This window comes from Polypterus senegalus, chromosome 14 (genome assembly GCF_016835505.1).
Source record: "Polypterus senegalus isolate Bchr_013 chromosome 14, ASM1683550v1, whole genome shotgun sequence".
Lineage (NCBI taxonomy): Eukaryota > Metazoa > Chordata > Cladistia > Polypteriformes > Polypteridae > Polypterus > Polypterus senegalus.
This window is the reverse complement of record NC_053167.1, coordinates 47,935,996-47,956,026: the sequence shown is the minus strand read 5'-3', so window position 1 is coordinate 47,956,026 and position 20,031 is coordinate 47,935,996. Positions and strand designations below refer to the sequence as shown.

At 39.5% G+C, this 20,031-nt stretch overlaps 1 protein-coding gene across 1 annotated transcript in view; it reads right to left on the bottom strand.

The window, feature by feature from the left end:
• The window catches only part of col9a3 (collagen, type IX, alpha 3), a 102,634-nt gene that overhangs the window by 53,814 nt on the left and 28,789 nt on the right, over positions 1-20,031 (bottom strand). Inside the window, exons 8-10 of the mRNA XM_039735554.1 lie at positions 12,481-12,534; positions 12,268-12,321; positions 8,950-8,991 (exon numbers count right to left, since the gene is read on the bottom strand). Coding sequence (XP_039591488.1) covers positions 8,950-8,991; positions 12,268-12,321; positions 12,481-12,534 — 150 coding nt within the window. The remainder of the gene's footprint in view (positions 1-8,949; positions 8,992-12,267; positions 12,322-12,480; positions 12,535-20,031) is intronic.

Here is a 20,031-nt window from a genome sequence, read left to right as displayed (position 1 = left end):
CAAAGAGTGGAAAACAAAGTCTTTTCGCCTTCATATCATTCAATACACAAAACGTGGATTTACACAATAATGGACCATACGCTATGAGAATCTGTGGTCCCACACCACAGCAATGGTTCCAAAAAAGAAAAAAAAGCTTTAAAATTGTATACCCGATTAACCAAATAAAGGGGTTGACGAGCAAAGCGAGCAGGGGGTGAACCCCCTAGTAATAACAATAATCAAAATGAGAGAGATTTTGATATCCCATTTGTTGGCCATGAATGTTTGAGGTCGTCAAGAATTAGTTATGCTGCATTGGGGAAAAATGTTTTGTATGAATTTGTAAAGTACTTCTGACTACAGCGCCTGTTTGCCTAAGACATTCTGTAACATTTGTAGCCAGCACATTATCAAGGGAATTATAAGATAAGAACAATTAATATAAAAAAATGTATAGTTTTCTCTCTAAAAGAATTTATTAATTTATAAATGAGAAGTCCCATTCAATGAATCAGATATTTGTCAAAGAGTTTTAATCGGTTTAACTATTTTGGGTAGATAATGCTTAAATATAGATGTGTTAAAGATTATACGATTTATCAGTATGCTAATTGATGCAAACTAAAATGTTTCTTGACTGTGTTATGAAAACGAACCTAGCTTACTTAAGACTGCTGAAGTCTTGTCATTCACTTCTTTTACATGCACACACATGATTGGGTTAAGGTGAGTAACTCAATTAAAGCAGGAACGTGGGTTCTTAATAACCCGTGTTTACATGTGCATATAATCTGCTGGAGTTCTCCTTTGCTAAAACGCTCTGACATCATTAAACTGTGCAAAAACATGTCAAACGTTACCATCAACCACCGGGTGAATTGGAAAATAAGCATGACGTCTGTGATCATTTTCTTGTGTTTTATAAATACGTTTAGTCATATCGATACTTTATTTATAGGTTTCTGTTACCAGATTGCATGCAGTAAACTTTTTCTGCTTTGTGCTTTAGCCCTTTAAAAGACCGGCATACCAGTAGGTGTGCTTCTTGCCATATACCTACTGCTGCTGGAATAACAATAACGCAGGAATTTTTATTTCATTAAGAAAAGTATTGCATTAGGTTACTCATTACTTTAATAAAGTAATCAGACTGCGTAGCACACACTGCTTTTAACGTGTTACCCTACTGCTCTCAAGATTGTGCTACTGAAGTAACTGTATGTTTAGCTCCTTTATATAAGTTTAGTGATTTCTGAAATACTGAGACAGATTATTTCAGCCAGCAGAAGGAATAATGTGCCTACTTGAGCATTTGCTTCTGGAAATGTATTTTGTGGATACTTCTATCTGTGGCTGCTAAAAACATGTGTAAAGCAAATACATGCGTAGACTGATAGCGTGCAACAGACATGCACAGACTACAAAATCCTTAACAAAAATAACCTGGTTATGTGTTTACATGGCCTCATAATCAGATTATATGACTTGAAATCTACCTCGGTTAATCAGATTTCTCCGAGGCCAATAACCCGATTTTTCTAATGGGAATAAGGGTTTGTGTGGCATTTTAGAAATCAGGTTTCTGTAAATAATCGGGTTATTGAAGTGCATGTCAACATGCTAACATAGAATTCAGCTCTTCACTTGGCAGACTCACTCAGGCTTGTTGTAATAAAGGAGTTCCAGCAGATGGAGCGATTTGTAATGATGAATTTGACTTTTCATTATTTGAAATACTAATTTTCCTGACAGCTACTGGTCCACAGAGTGCAGAAATTAGGTTCAGACTCGAATTAGATCAAGAAGAACAGAAACTCATTTATTTTCACTTCTTCAAACTGGGCACTAAATTCTTAGTTCATCTACACTTGCTAATGCTGGAGTTATAAATACAGTAAATATTGTATACAAAAATACTGGAGAAATATATATGTGGATATATATGTATATATATATAAAAAAGCCAAATACCACTGACTCACTCATCACAAAATCTCCCAAACCATGAGGACTTGGGACTTGAAATTTGGAATGTAGGTTACCCTTGGCCAAAAGGTGCTCGCTAAGAAACGCTTTTAAAAATTTTGCAGTCCAAGAACGAAATTTCTTATAGTTTTTTAGACTCATTTGTATGTCTGTCCGCATTTCACAAGAGAACTACTTAACGGAATTAGATCGTTTTTTTTTCTATAATTTGCTTGAACATTCCGTTGATTTTGCGACTTTCACATCATTATAAGTATCATAGTTTGCTTGTGGTACCAATTTATTAACGTGAATCTGAGAGAGACTAATTGAGCTGCGGGGAGGGGGGGGTGGGACCCTCCTTACTCACACATCTGCCTCAGGGCGTAACCTTAACTCCACTTAGTTAGTGAACGAGAGAACTACTTAATGGATTTAGATCTTTTTTTTTCCTAGAATTTGCTTGAACATTCCGATTGATTTTGCGACTTCTCTCATTGCGCTAAGAATCATAGTTCGCTTGCAGGAGCAATATATTCCCACTAATCCGAAACAGAAGCTGCAGGCCGAGGGGAGGGGGGAGAGTGACATCAGGAGTAGAGAGCTGGAACAGGCCCTCCTCACTGCCCTGTTTCACTAATACATGGGCGTAGCCGCGGGGATTGGCAAGTATGTATATATATATTGTCACACACGTGCGCATGGGAGGCAGCTAAAGGGCTTGAGTGAAGGCAGTTCGGAGGCATGCCGGGGTGTGGCAGAGTGCACTGACTCTTTTCTCCCTTGCCTGTAGACCATCCCCGGGATTTCACCTGGATCACCTGACATCACTTCCGGGACTGAGCCAATGGAAGTCGGCCACACCAGCTCCAGTCCCTCTGATGTCACCTCCGGCTACGAGCCAATGGTGGAAGACCACGTGCCGGATCCATACGACCTCACTTCCTGTCTCCCCCTTTAAAACCTGCCCCTTTTCCTTTGTTTCTTTAGTCTTGTTTTGGACTCGGTTGTGTGCACTTCAGTGCTCTGTATTTGCTGAAAGAAAACGACTTTTGCAGCCAGGATACCACAATATACGGGTGGCTGCCCCAACTCTTTATCTGTCAATGTCTCGTTCTTGTGATATATATATATATATATATATATATATATATATATACTGTATACTGTATATATATCTATATAATAAAAGCCCAGCGCGGTGTCTGTGTCCTGTTCCATGTTCCTTTTGGCTGTATAGCCGCCCCGTAGAAAAGCCCCAGTCCCTTGCAAGAAACGGACATTCAGCATTCACACAGATTAGCTCAATGATGCGTCTCTGCCACACAACGAAAGGCAACTGAAACCCCTACAGAGAGAGAAGACAGATTACGCCGTGATCGCGAAAGAAAGAGGCAAAAGTGGGCAAATGAGACACCCGACAAGAGGTCCTTACGATTGAGTCCTTCAACTGTGGTCATCCAACGCACAGCGTAGCGCACGCCAAGTTGCTAGTATATACAGGTATATATACTTCCAAAAACGAAACGAACTTCAGCATACATTGTATACATGACAAAAAAACTTCAACATAAACTAACTGTAGTCTTCCATTTACAGCACTAGATCTCTGCACGCATTTTCACAGAGAGTGAAGTTTAACTATAACTCATAATAATACGAAAAACAAAATACAAACCCACCCTGCCAACATGGTGTTTGGCGTGGTATGCTAAAGTGCAGTCATGCTAATTTGGAGATATATATGATATATCCATTTTTAAACACCTCATAATGTGTAACATCCCAAAAATAAGAAATAATGAGTTATGCTGAAAAACATTCACTGAGAAAATGAAGAGATTCCTATATCAGGCTATCAGATTTGTTTATCAGAACAAGCATACTACTTGCCCACTTTGCATGATGCATGAATGCCTCTATCTGATATCTTTTGTACATCTACAGTAATTCAGTTGTTACAGCGCAATCATCAAATGGGCAGAATTACTAAGAACAGTACAGACAGACTAAACCTTGGTGAGCCATGTTGTGTAAGGAAATGGGCAGCTGCATAAGTATACTTTAAGATAATCCAGGAAGGTCGCATCTTTTGTCCCCCTAACGCCCCACTGAGAAGAGTGCATAAAATAAAAGTATAACGTAGTTGACATTGGTTCCTTTTTTTTTCCTCTTGTTACCATTACATTGACTATTCCATTTTCCTTTTATCATCTCTAAGTTTTTCAGTAGTAATTAAGTTCAATTAATATTCAAATAAATAAATTAAATAAATTGTGTGCTCATGTAGATATGTAGATTTCATTTCTGATTTTTACTGTCATTATTTTTGTATTATATTGCTTTTCTTTCTTTCCGTTATACTGTATCTTCTTTGCTTTTGTTTTTATGCTGTATCAGTCTGTATTACTAAGCCTCTGCCAGGAGAGGAAAACAGTTAAAAATGGATACATTTTCACTTCATGCTTTGGAAAGTTTCTTCTACACACTCCGGGAATGTCCTCCTGTGTCAGCTCTCTGGTCTTCTATCTCCTCTTAAGCTGCCACCATGCTGAGTGTGACAGTTCTTTGCTCTGCTCAGTTATTACTGCTTTTAGGTTTCTCTGCCTTTTTCCTTTTCTGTTTTTCATCAGTGGTGTGTATGGGAGATACTTTAACCTTTCAGCTGATATATTTCAGGTGATAGGCCTAAAGCCTGAAAGTCTTGTCACACTGAACAGGAGTGCAGTGTATTCTGGGAAAATGGAAAGGCATATCAGGATTCATATCGTTTTGCTTAGGAAGATATTTAAAAAGAGGATACGCTGTGGCAACCCCTAATGGGAGCAGCTGAAAGAAGAAGAAAAAGAAGAAGTAGAAGTAGTTAGAAAGTGCAGCCTTTGATATCCATAGGAGAATAACCTTGAGTCTATATAAAATGATTCAGTAACACCCTGTGTTTTGAGGAATTGGAAAGTGCCGTGGTGGGCTCTGCTCATGGAGGTGAAAGCAAGCAAGCCAGGTGGGAAGTGAGGAGGAAAGTAGCAGCCGTTTCTTAAATGTTTATTTAAAAACAATTTTCACAGTTCATTTGCTGTTTTTCGGACACTCATTTCAAACAGCTTAGGAGAAAACATCTCATCTGCTGGGACTTTTGATCTGTGGCTCTCCAAAATGCTTCAGCCTCTGGACTTGTTGCATACTGTGACGACACATGGAGACGATTTGAGGCAAAGCACTGAGAGCACCTCGGCTAATAAAGGGAGGTTGAAGACAGGATAAGCATGTGTCTTAAATGAGGGATTTTCTGGGAGAGCCAGAGGTGGATTGTATGTTCAATGATTTTCAATACAAACTAAATATTTCACTTTTCGTGTATTTGTTTTTTTGGTAGTGTTATTTCATCATCGCCATGGATTTTATAAGCGGCACTATGGCTACACATCACACTTCCTAAACTTGGTTGGCATAGTAAAGCCAAGTGCCTGTCTAATATTAACCAAGCCACAGTTTTTATATTTTCTGAGATTGTATCAGTTATTTTATTTAATGTGTATTTATTCAGCAGATTTAATATTTTAAAAATGACTTCCATCTAGAATTGTAAGTTCTGACTTTCCTCCTACTGGGAAATTATTTATCATCTCCTCATGCCTATTGTAGTCAAAAGTAGTGGCAAAAGTTCTCTGTCTGCTAGTATAGATTCTAAAATCTTTAGCTATTAATGTCTAATGCCAGCTTTTATCTTGGCTCTTTACTCAGTGTGTTGATCTGTCTTCCTGTTGTCATTATAGTTTAGCATTTATGTTGTATAAAAGTAAAACATTGAATAAACAGCTTGCATTGTTGTATACTGCTTCATTACACAGGGAGACAGTGTGCCATGGTGGCTTTGGACTTCATACCCTGATGTTGTCAGATCTAATCCCACTGCTGACACTATGTGACCTTGTGCAAGTCACTTCATCAGCCTATAGTCCAACTGGAAAAACAAGAGAAATGTAACCAATTGTATCTCTCAAATGTTGTAAGCCACCTTGGATAAAAGCATCAGCCGAATAGTAAGTAATAATAATTGCTCATTGGTGCAATTTCATTGATGTGCAGTGAATCAATCAATCTCCCAGACTGATAGCAAGGTCTACAGCAGCAGGGTAGATAGCCATCCAATCAGACAAAGGCCTCAGTGATTATTCCTAGAAAAAATGGCCTGGAATCAAGAAGTGCAGACACTTTTTAAAGAACCCTTGTGCATGCATGGAGTAAGCAAACTGGCTGCCACAAGGTATTTATGGCCCTGTTCCACTATTCCATAAAGCTGAGCCTGCTTGGTTTTACGTCTTCACACTGCAGCTAAACTGGTGGAGAAAATGAAGACATTTTTTTGGGGGGGCCAAAGACAGCAACGTCCCCATCAATAGTTGCATAAGATCATCATTAGGTCTATTTCTTCAAAGTTTTATTGTTTTTTTTAAACCTCCGCGTGTTTATTTCTTTTGAAAAGTTTTCAGATCATGATTTTCATAGCTTGATCTCAAACTCCTGTATTATTCTGGCAGTGCTTTCCTGTTCCAATCTGTTAGCAATGTGTATTGTTGGCAGCAAATAATTGTCTTACTATTGACAGCAGCAAGCGCTTCAGGAAATTCACAGTTAAATACATCTGACTTTGGAGGTGCACAGAGAATACAAATGATGTTGCTCACAGCTTGAAATGAATTCCGACTGAGAATGAAATGTTTCTTCCTGTAGTATTGTAAGCCATTATCCAGGAGACCCAGCAGAGTGAGCAATTCCTCAGATGTGCAGCCACCATAATCCTATTAGGACAGCAGAAGCTGATCTGATTGAGCGCAGCAGCTCCTCTATGCTGGGTGGCTCAATGTAACTACAGCCATCCTTCGCACACAAAGCGTTATAGAGCGCTTAATAGCACAACAGGAGAAGTACTGATCAATGAAATAAGTTACTCTGAACTGCACAGTAAGCTATACTGTAGACTAAAAGTTTCACCTCTGAGGTAGAACACAAGCTTCAAATGTTGGGCTGCTTGAGGAAACTGACTGATATGGCACAGGCATGAGACTGTATCGTTGATTCTATTCTGATGCAAATCTTGTTATTACAGTTATTATAAAGGTTAGGGGACATTTTCAACGGAATGTACGTTGAACATTAGCATGCCAATTTAACTTATCAATTTAATGATCCTCATACCATATTGAAAGATGCAGAGCGGAGGTTTTATCGTATGTTTACCAGAGGCACTCATCCATCCATTCAGTTTTTAACCTATTTAATATAATTGTATGTATAATTGTACAAGGCCTGCGGTGGGCTGGCACCCTGCCCGGGGTTTGTTTCCTGCTTACGCCCTGTGTTGGCTGGGATTGTCTCCAGCAGACCCCCATGACCCAGTAGTTAGGATATAGCGGGTTGGATAATGGATGGATGGATAATTGTACAACCAGAGCAGTATTGGGTGCCAGCCTGGACAGAGACAGAGCATCAGTCCATCAAAGGGCACGCTCAGTTTAGAGTCTCCAGTTAACTTAACCTGCACATCTTTGAGATGTGGGAGGAAGTCTGGAGTACCCAAAGAAAAATGTATGCAGACATGAGAAAGTCCACAGGCAGTGACCAGGCCAACTCTTGAAGCTGTGAGGCACAGCAGCACCCTGGAGAAGCTGCAAGGCATACAATACAATAAGTCCAGGAGCCAGACGCTAATGCTGATCAGATATATTCAAATGAATAGTGGGGCAGGTAAGTTAATACTGTCAGAGGTGGCTGGGGTGGCGACCTGGCCGGGACGCCCAGGAGGACCGGAGGAGGGCTTGCGCCTTCCCCAGACCATCTGGGGGCGACCGCCCTGGTTCCTTTGGGGGCCACGGGCACAGAGCTTTGAAGCTCCACCCTGTAGGGGCCCATGGTCGCCACCAGGGGGCTCCCCCATGCCTTTGGAGCCCTGGACCTCAGCACTTCCGCCACACCAGGAAGTGCTGGGGGGAAGAAGAGCAGGGACACCCGGAGTGCTTCCGGTTATGCAGCCGGCACTTCCGCCACACAGGGGCGTGTCGGCGGGTGATTGCCGGAACCCACCTGGAGCACATCCGGGTGATAATAAAAGGGGCCGCCTCCCTTCATTTGGGGCGAGAGTCAGGAGCGGAGTGGACTGAGCTTGCTGGAGGAGGCAAGGAGGCGGCCTAAAGAGGAAAGTGAAGGCATTGTTGTTAGGCCAGGACTTTGGGGACTTTGGGGTTTGTGGTGCACTTTTGAACTGTATATATTTGTAAATAAACGTGTTTGTGGATGAAATGAGCGTGTCCACCTGTCTGTGTCTGGGCCAGCCTCCACAATACATAACAGAAACCAGGTGAAGGACTGGACACTGACTTCAAAGAAGTTAGTCACAGCTTGTACATGAATTACATTTAAATGTATTTTTTATTTAACTTTTTTGTTCTTTTAAAAGGGTTTTAAATAAAAGCTATACACATTTAAAAATATGGTAGTATTGTTAAATTCATTTGAATTTATACAAGTAAATGAAAAAACAAAAAGCTTGCTGTGAAAAACCAGCATTCCAACCTAAGCTACTCATTCACCTCTCCACTGTCTGAACTAACTCTGTCCAGTTACAGAGTCACAGCACTGGCTCCGCTCACCCAGGGCGCATCATGACACGCACAAACACTCAATCGTTTAGTGTCAATTTAAAGTCACCAATTAACCTTATAAACCAAAATAATTAGACTACAGAGCAGAAAGTAAAGTAAGCAAGAACAAATGAGACACTGACTTGAGTTAAAGGCTTTTGTGTCTGTTTTCTATACACGTAGCTAGCTGATGGTTTTATTATAAGGGTATGTCAAACACCAATGAATGTTTTATAAACCTTCAGCAACTATCATAAACATAACATACAGTACTGGATGTCTTCAATAAATGACAAAGAGGCAAACATATAAAACACTCTACTGAGATTTTGAATTAATAGAAACACACTTTAAATATTCTTACCACAACATCACCACTGCCATCAGGGAAAACACCAGGCAAACCCTAGAAAACATGAAAATGATTAACTGAGAAAGAAGAAAAACACTTATAACTGCAGAGAGTAGGATCTACTAATGTTACTGTATGAAATGAGAGTAAGTCTTATTTATGTTTTCTTCATTTTTATACACCACTGCTAGCAGAAGAATCTTAATCTGGAGAATGGCTGAATGAACAGATGACCTCCTCTGGTCTGTATTTATTTAATGCCTACAGTATGTCTGCTTGGTCCAAGAATTATCTATAATACTGTAACCTCTAACAAATTAAAAGGAATACAATGCAATGTGAATATCATTGCAAACTCACAGACATCTTTACCAGTTCTGAGTTGAGAGATTCTGAATCCTATCTTGGAATCATTGAGTGCAATGCAGGAACAGTCGCGGGTCAGGGTGTGCAGGCCATCACAGAGCTCTCCACTAGCACTGGACCACTTTGTAATCACCCATTAACCTAACACTGATATCTCTGGGGATTTGGAAGGGAAACCAGGGTCCCGAAGAAAGAACTATGCAAACATGCACAGAACTTGCAAAAACACCACATTGCCAATGACAAGGTGATGAACTTGAACCCAGGACACTGGGCCCATAAGGCAGTAGTTCTTACCCCAGCATCTCTCTCTTTAAAAACAACTCAGAGAGAATAAGATAACCTTAAAATATGCATTGTAAGAACTGGGCAGTTGGAAACACAAAAATTATTAGTTTTAGAAGTTAAATTGTTTAATATTTGACATGACCTGAAGACCGTTGCAGTGATGTCACAATGGCACAAAAACAAAAAACAGGAAATTGCGAGTAACAAAAATGTAAGTAATAAAAAATGAAATGAAAAAGTGACTACCACTTTAGGCCAGGAGTGAAACCTCACTGCTGGGGTTGTATGTATGATAAGCAGACTAAACAAAGTTAAGATTTAAAGAAACTAATCAAAAACGGGAACAAATGACTCTTTTGGAGGAGCTGGAAATGTAATACGGTCAGAGCAGTCAACAAGCCTGCTGCAAGGAGTAAAAGCAGAGTGTGTTCTTTAAGCGACCTTCTCATCAACAATAGCTCCATAGTGATCTGAATGTATTTTTGTTAAGGTTTTTAAAAGGAACAAGCGATAAGAACTGTGTGAGTTGGGGTGTTGGGAAGAGCTAGATAAAGCCTGATTTGAAACATGGAAAAATTAGATGAAATGTTTAAATATGTAATAGATTGCTTCAAAATTTTATACAGCCTGAAGCAAAGAGAAAGTATGAATTAGCATAAGCTGCTCTAATTCAAGAAAGCATACCATTAACTTAAGGCTTAGGTTGGAGTGCTAGTGTTGTTGATCATGCACGATTTTTTATTGGTTAATGTAATGTGTATTTAACCAATTATGCCCACTCCAGCTAGTTCAAAACTCTGCTGTAGGACTCCTCAGTCAGACCCGTATCAGTTCTGTTCAGTCTTCATTGGCTCACGGTGTCCTATGGCATTGACAATAAAATTGTACAGCTAACCCATAAAGCTTTAAATGGCCTTGCATCAGACTACCTCAGAAGTCTCCAGGAGCAGCTCTGTTCACTCAGTCTGGTCCACTGATTCCTCAAATGAACCTGCTCTCTCATTGACAGGACCTTCAGCTTCATCACACCCAGGCCCTAGAATGTCCCTTCTGAAGTATTTAGCAGTGAGAACTGAATTAATTCCTAGAAAACAGGGTGACTTGTACCTGACCCTGACATTCTTGCCCCTTTCTCAGCTCATCTTTCTGTCCAGGTCCTTATAATTGTACTACGTATCACAACATACATGGTCTGTTTATTGTCCGTTAACCCTTTCTTTTTTATTCCTGCTTTCTTTTTTAAGTCAGAATTTTGTATTTCATGTACTTCTATTTGATTTGGTGTTTAGTATTTTGTTACAGGTTTCACTCGAGTGGTATTTACTGAGCATTTTCTGTGCTTCTGTTCCTGTTGTGATGTTCTGAATATGTATGAAGCACTCTGAGTATTTGAAATGTGCTATATAAATAACATCATTTTATTGTATTTATTGTAATTGATTTATAGAACTATATAACGCACACAGTATCTACAGAACTACACAATTTCTCAGATTTCCTCTATTCCTCTTTACTTTAATTCTAGGATACCAAATCCACGTTCATGAAATATTTGCACACCCGCTTTATTAATACTGGTCTACTATTCCAATGTTGGTGAGAATGTAGATGACAGAACTGGTTTCCAGTGGATATAACTGTTCATCAGTTTACATTTACAGGAAATTAGTACTGCATAAGGTTTAGTTCATAAAGATCAGCCTTGTTAGAGTGCAGGCACTGTGCCAATGTATGTGGTCTTCTCAGTTCACATACTAACACTCTGAAGGACAAATCATCATTTAGTTTAGATAATGACCACCATATGCATGTGCAGGGTCTTCCCTGTTCAGACACTTCTTCTAACCTCCTACATTCATTTGATCCTTTGTTTTTAGAATATGTACTACAAACATGCAGAAACAACCTTGTCAATTAACTGTGTATAATGTATATAGTGTATGGTTGAATGATTAGACACTAATCATTAGTAAATGTGTTAGTAAAAGGAGACAGAAAGAGATAAATCAGAATACCTTTAGAATAACATCAGTAAAAAACATACAAATAGAAGAAAATGACATAACATGTTCATAACCACTCAGCATAACCAGTTCATGGCTACAGGGAGCCTGAGTCCATCCCAGCAGGCTGTGATGCCGAAATCAATGCTGGATGGATCACATGTCCATTGCCAGACATACTCATACACTTACACTGGGTCATTTTAGAGTCACAAATTAACCAAATCTATAAATGTTTAGCACAAACACTGGAGGTAAATCCATTCAGATATAAAAGAAATGTGCCAATTCCACAATGATAATTACTGGGTACAGAATTCAGACCCAGAGTGCTGAAAGACAATGCGAAGTTTAAAATATCTAAAAACTGATCAATATGGTATCAACACTTTGTGTGGTTCAGGACAACTATTAAAAGAGAAGAGATCGGCGAGTTAATATAAACCTTAGCAAATGAAACAGAAAGCGTATTTAAGTCTTGTGCCTTTTACAAAGAAGTATGGAATTGTGTTTGTCAAAAGAAAACCTTCATTCATTCATAAAAGAGATAAATACTTTCATGAAATCAAAGAAAAGAAAGATGCACCTAGCCTATAATAAATAAATAATATGTTATGAATGCTTTTTTCAAGTATGGTGATGCACATTATCAGCGCTGTATTGCAATACTTACTGGTGGTCCAGGAGGGCCAGGTGGGCCGGAAGGTCCTGCTAGTCCTTCAGGACCCTGAAAAAATAAAAATTAATGAAACTCACTTATATAATTTCAACTGCAGAGCAAATACAAGTGACTGCTGACTGATACTTGACCATCAGATTATCAAGATGTGTCACAGCATACAACACCTCTAAGAAAACAATTCAAAAACAGGAATGGCAAACTCACTGTGGGTCCCTGTGGACCTTGTCCTCCTGGCAATCCGCTTGCCCCTGATGGACCCTAAACAAGAAATAAACAAACAGGTTCAGTACATCAACCTGAGTCTACTATGTCACTGAATGGCTGAGAGAGAGACACAATTTCTAAAAAGATGGGTTTGGTGAAGCTGAGCATCCCTACTTTTAGCCTGCTATGTGACAGCATAACACAGTCCTGAAGCTGTCTAAAGCCAATGTCACTTTACGTGACTTCTAATTTTGCGGTATGTCAGATCTGCCAATCTTGCCATTGGACCATGTCAATTTAAACAACTTAAAAATTGCTGGCTTTGTCCCACTTAAGCCAATGTCACATTATGTGGCTTCTGGCTTTGGGGAATGTCATATTTGCTGACTGCAGTCACTGATCTCATTGTTGGAAAATCATTGGCTATCTCATACTTAGCGATTGCATGCCAGCCATTCAGCACAGTAGTATTCATTTCTTTTTCTGACAGCCAATAGCATTCCGACTAACAGCGTCAGGGCTGTACCGGTGCTTTACAAAGAGTTAACAGCTGCTGTGAGTTCACTGGATAAATAGGATTAGCAGAAGATATATAAATACAGCAAATATAAGAGTGAAGAAAATATAACATACATCTTACAGACAGACCTCAGTACGTGCGTCTCGGGAACTGCAGGTCTGACATTGTGGTCAGCAGAACAGGAGCGCCGCAGGGCACTGTACTTTCTCCGGGCCTGTTCAGCCTGTATACATTGGACTTTCAATACAACTCGGTGTCCTGCCATGTGCAAAAGTTCGCTGACGACACTGCTATTGTGGGCTACATCAGGAGTGGGCAGGAGGAGGAGTATAGGAACCCAATCAAGGACTTTGTTAAATGGTGCGACTCAAACCACTTAAACCTGAACACCAGCAAGACCAAGGAACTGGTGGCGGATTTTAGGAGGCCCAGGCCCCTCATGGACCCCATGATCATCAGAGGAGACTTTGTGCAGAGGGTACAGACCTATAAATACCTAGGAGTGCAGCTAGATGATAAATTGGGCTGGACTGCCAATACTATACTTCCTTAGAAGGCTGGCGTCCTTCAACATCTGCAATAAGATGCTGGAGATGTTCTATCAGATAGATAGATAGATAGATAGATAGATAGATAGATAGATAGATAGATAGATAGATAGATAGATAGATAGATAGATAGATAGATAGATAGATACTTTATTAATCCCAAGGCGAAATCAGACGGTTGTGGCGAGTGCCCTCTTCTACGCGGTGGTGTGCTGGGGAGGCAGCATAAGGAAGAAGGACGCTTCACACCTGGACAAACATGTGAGAAAGGCAGGCTCTATTGAAGGAATGAAGATGGAAAGTTTGACATCCGTGGCAGAGTGATGGGCGCTGAGCAGGCTCCTCCCCCACACTATGTGACTCTTCAGTTCTACCCGGCGGGGTAAACGTTAACATTATACAAAGTTATTATCTGTTTTTACCTGCATTTTTATTGCTCTTTAATTTAATATTGTTTTTTTGCATCAGTATGCTGCTGCTGGATTATGTGAATTTCCCCTTGAGATTAATAAAGTATCTATCTATCTATCTATCTATCTATCTATCTATCTATCTATCTATCTATCTATCTATCTATCTATCTATCTATCTATCTATCTATGTAATTGCACAAAAACCAGCAGCTGGGTTCAGTACCCAGTGCAGGGAAGGCAGGATCAGGTTACTTAGAGTTCAGTGATCTTATGGCGTTGGGGAAGAAGCTGTTCCTGAAGCAGTTGGATTGAATGATGAGGCACTGGTAGTGCTTTGTACTAAGCCTACATATTATCCCCCATGTCTATAGGATTTGTTTTTCTTAGAGTACTTAGATTTCCTTCCTCATAACGTATGCAGGGAAGATTTATTGTTGACTCCAAGATGGCAAGACTTGAGTTTTTGTGCGTGTTCTGTGATAGACGGGTGCAATAAACCAGGCTTGTTGCCTGCTTTTGTGCCAGATCTATATTGGATAAGCCGAGCAGCAACCCTGTAATCAGAATATACGCTTAATATGTCACTGTGCTCTGTACAAATATTTTAAATCTGTTTTTCTTTTCTTTGTACTCACATGTACAGCTGAGCCAGATTTTGTACAGGGGCCCAGCATTTAGAACTGCTAGGCAAGCATTTTAAGACAAGACAAGTTAAGGACAACTGCGAAATGGGCAACGTGCACTATTTCTGTGTGTCAAACTCATTGAAATTGTATCCTCTCTTTGCCTTGTTTGGAATTGTATTATTCACCTAAGAGGGGGCCTGCACATGGAGGAAGAGTATAAAGCCTTGGAACATTGCCCGGCACACCTTTGAAGCTGATGGACGGCTGGGAGATAACGTCATCCGATCGGGAAAACCCTTCCAACGCAGCAACGAAAATGGCAGACTCTATACATCAGGCTCCCACTCCCAAACTGGGTTTTTGTCATGGCTTCCTTGTCTGTTATGCAGCGTAAACGGTCATTAAAGAAGGCTAAGTTATTTCTCCTATGTGATTTCTTACCACCGTATCACTAAGGGAAAAGTATTGCCTTTTTATATTAAATATGTGTATAGTTTTGGGTTATGTAACATGCATTACAAAAGAACTTATTCCAACAAGGGAGCTAGTGCCCAATGCTGGATACAAACCCTACACAAGGATTAAACAGGTTTTGAGAAGGGAGGAGAGGTAAAATAAATAGCAGAAGTTTTACTGACTATAAACGACTAGAGACAATGCAAGAAATATTTTTCAGGACCTGTGTAAAAATTCAGGCTTACCAACATCTTTCCTGGACATACAGTATCTATCAATATGTACATAACATTTTGTATGATGTTTGATTACAAATATTCAAAAACAGATGCACGTTCTCCCTGTGATTATTTGATTTCTGGTTTCCCACCCACATTCCAAAGACATGAATGTCCATTATTTGGCCAAGTACGAATAAGTATGCTTGTGCCCTAGAGAGGAATGGCACCCTAAAAAATGGTTCCTTTCTTTTCTACACCTTGATACAGGTTCAAAACAGCATGGACAGTGGGCCTCCCAGCACAACTTTGAGTAAAGTGCGGATAATGGCACTTAAATAAAAAAATTGAACTAAAATATCACCCCCTGTCTTTTCATATGTTAAATTGCTCTGAACTAAGCATACACAAAAAAAAAAACATAAAAATAGTAATACATGACAAAAGTGGGCCCCTAGTTTGATATCTTACTGTTACAAAATATTTCAAACAATTCTGTAACCTAATAATGTCATTTTTTTAATCTGCTTATCTGCTTAAAGCTTATCCCAGCTAGCATAGGGCATAAAACAGGAACTAACTTTGGCCAGGGTGCCAGTCAATTGCAGGCCAAACACACACACACATACAACCAGGGCCAATTCACCTATACTGCATGTCTTTGGAGAGTGGAAGGAAACTGGAGCACCTGGAGGAAAGCCACACAGACACGGGGAACACATGCAAACTGCCCACAGGCAGTGCCAGGACGTGAACCCTGGTCTCCTTACTGTGAGGCTGCGGTTTGAATCAGAAAAATAAAACATTTTATGTATTCTTTTAGGGCCATTAGTGTAGGGTTGTGCAGTTATTTCACAGTGTTTAAAGCATTGTTTTTTATCATTTATTTTCTTTTTGTTTTATTTGCTGAGATTCTCCACTGCATCCTGGGATTCATGATGGCTGCTGCATCATGATGGGAGCATGGTCACAAGTTTTGATGAACTTGGCCATGTGGTGGACATGTGAAAGTACATTACCTGTCCACACGATTTTGGGAATACTCCTCTCCTGATACACAACCTCTGACCTTTTCTGGAAATGCCCACATGATTTCAGGCCAGAATTTCCGGTTTGAGGCAACAGGACAGTAAAGATGGTGTAAGTTTGAGGGGTACAACTTCATGTATTTATTAGGAGTGGATGGATGCATGATGCCAAATCCCTTTTAGCCAAGAAACTGGGAGGATGACTTATACAAATGACTGCAAGTGACACTGTATATGGGTGTATTATAATAACTTTGTTTTAGCCCTTGATGTGGATGGAACAAAAATAGAAACTAGAAGAGCACTGATACATATCAATACCTCCACAGCAGAAAAGATTATTTATCCTCCATCTCCAAGTAAATGGCATGGATTTTGTATGTGAGAAGCAACAGGTACAGCCCAGTGAGACAAATAAAAGTGAGCACTGCATGGCCACTGCAATGGAAATAGGACAATACTTCTACACTGTTGGCCAGTGAAAATCGTGCAGCCATGCTGCTGTGATTTTGTGGCAGGTAAATGTATTAAAAGTAATTTTGATTTTCAAATCACTTAATGTGTGAGTGAGCATTGGTAGTCTGTAGTTAGATCATTTTAAAGTCTTGTGGTTGAAGCACTCCTAACATAAGATTGGATATTTCCCCCCAGTTATTGTGGCAACTTTTAACAGAGGGCAAGACTTTTTGTAACTCCATATTCACTTGAATGGACTAGCTTTGACAAGAAAAAACGTTTCAAAGACAACATTTTGAAAAAGGAGCTTTCGTTTATTCTTCCAGAAATAACATACCATATATACTCACATATAAGTCGGGTCTTGAAACCCGAAAAATCGATCATAAAATCAAACCCCGACTTATATGCCTGTTCAAAAATGCGTCGCTTAATTTTTTTTTTACATCTTCTTGCTTCCTCCAATCTTGCATTAGTTTCTCAGACGCATCGAATTTTGTTGCAGCAGTGCAGTTACCAATTTCTTTCGCTACTTCAACAACGTTTAATTTAAAACCAGCTTCATATTTTCTTCTGATCAAACACTCTATCATAGATAAGGGATGCTATTATGATAAAGGTTTATGAGTATGTGAGATACAAAAAACTCAAATCAGTGCAAAGGAGGCTTCAGAATAGTTTGGGTATTACCATGTGGTCATGTAGGCACAACAGAGAGAGAGAGAGGGGTTAGAAGCACCCGCTGATACAGCGCATTGTCGGACCCACATAGAAAAAAAAAAAAGCAGTGTGCCCCGTGGATACTCTCTCAGGTCTGTGTTAGCATATCATAATCTCTTGGAACAATAGCGTGAGTTTTCCGCATTCAACTTATACGACCGACATTATAAAATACCAGAAATTATACAATAAAATCAAGTCCTGACTTATCCGCGGGAGATCTTATCCACAAGTATATACGATAGATAAAAGCTGACCTGGCAGCATCAGCTCTTGTGATTCATTTAGAGTGGCCTGACTCCATCATCTTCTTATAAACAATTTATGACATTTGTTACATTTATCCCTGTGCCTCTGCATATTTTATTTGAAAAAGCCTGTTGTTCAGTGCTCGTAATTTCTTTGTTTTTTTTTGGTCTTATTACCTTTTCAGTGTTTGTCGAGTAGTTGTTTTGCTGACTGCACTAAAGTTGAAGTAAGCATTTGCAAGCTCAGTGTGGTACTGATTTGATTTGATTTTTATTTTACAGGTGAGCAAACGTGCCTGTCTTTAGGACCGTAATCCCCAAATCATCCTAATTGACAAAACAGGTATCGCACTACCAGAACAACCACACACAAGTTTCATGGCTCAACTACATGTGACACTGAAATGACTTCAGCAATTTTTCTTTCACTTGCGAACTTTACTGAAAATGACATGTAGGTGCAGGCCATTTCAGTACTGGAAACTCCTCCAGAGTGGGACTAAATACCAATCTTCATGTGTCAAAGGCACAAATTTAGCTGGTCTCAAAACACCACTTGTTTTGTAAATTATTTCCTAAGCAAATTCTCTGCGAAATTACTTTCACACAAATAATTTTGCTCATCACTTGCTTTCACAAAGTAAAGTTCCATTGAGTGAACTGTATTTGCCAAGTGTGTCAAATTAAAAACACGCGTTGGCTTGTGTGGTGCCTGTATCTGTGCTACAGAAGCATATTATTCATGACACACCCAATAACGTACAACACTGTGACGTACAGCTTGCCAAGTGCATGGAGATTAAGTAACTAACTCTATTGGAGCTGAGTGACAGCATTGGGCATACAGCTGTAGGCTACAGTGGGTGCTATTAAGACAGAGGCAGGGCCCTATATGACCACAACAATCTCACAGTGGTGGCCACAAAAATGGAAATATTGCAGAAGAGAAAAAACAAAGAGTGTTCTGGGGATAATAACTCCAGTAGCATAAACATACAAACAGGACAATATGGATTTGTAGCTAGTGGTTTAGAAATCCCTTAGGCTGTTAGTTGACAGCAAAGAGGTCTGTGCCGTATTCCCGGCCTCTTGCTGTATGTTTAAATAAACAGGTTACCTGGGTGTTTTCTGATCATTTAAATGTGATCTTTTTTAAAACCTGGAGCCAGCAGATGGAGCCCTAAAAGGGCAGCATCAGGAGTGTCACTGGGCATTCATGACCCTGGAAGTAATAATAGTGATTGACCTACTGTAGAACTGTCTCCAAGAAGTTAAATAAAACTCCAGAACAATAACTGACCTTGAGGTGCGGGGGTGAGAAGGAGAAGAATACAACTGGCAGGCAGAAGAGATGCCAAGGTGTTGAAAAGCGGGGAGTCTGAAGTTGAAAGGTTTTACTGTAGCACTTTGGGCAGGGAACAAGTCTGCATACAAATGCCCAAAAAGGCACCACAATTTGTTTTTCGTGTATTTTTCCTCTTTTATCTTTCTACTACAGAGTGGTTGACCTTAATTTTGGGATTCATCCATTCCTAAGTGCTTGTGTAGCTGTTTGCATAAAAAGCTCAGGTGACAACTGTACAATAATCTTTTGATAAGAGTAGTTACATCATGTAATTCTAACAATCTACACTTATAACACTGATTAAACTTATTGCAAGGGTAAAACCTTTAGACAAACTGTTCAGTTTGCAAACTGAAGGTTCATTCTCCTTTAAAAAGCTGTTATAAAAAATAGGGAATGGTCCAAAAATCTACAACACGTACACCCGCCGCACCTAACCAATTGACTCCAGTATTCCTGTTTTTTTAAAAAACTAAGCTCACCGGGAGATACATGTCCTTTTCAGAAACAAAATAAAAAGATGGATTTTTCTTGATGTTGTGGAAGTAAATTCCAAAACAAAAGATAAACTTTTTTCTAACCAGAGGGCTTAACCTTGTTCATAGTCAGGACATAATTACAAACATCATTTACCAAGAAAATCCTATCAAATGAACATTAAGCAAAAATTGAATGGAAACAAAAAAGCAGAAGTCAAAACCCAGAAAACTGAATAATAAACCATCCATGAGCACTAGTGCACTGGTATCTCAGACAAAGCAGCTGACATCACTGCGTCGTAATCGATCAGTTTGTATCAGAAGGGCACCTCCTGCAAACAGGCCAAGTCCCAATGCAACTCACTGCCTGCTTGCAATAGCTTTCAATGTGACACATTTAGAAACAAAATGAAAACGAATTAAGCGTTTTTTTTTAAACAAGAAAATAAAATTCAAGCTAATATATGAACTTAAGAATTTGAAAATTAAAACTC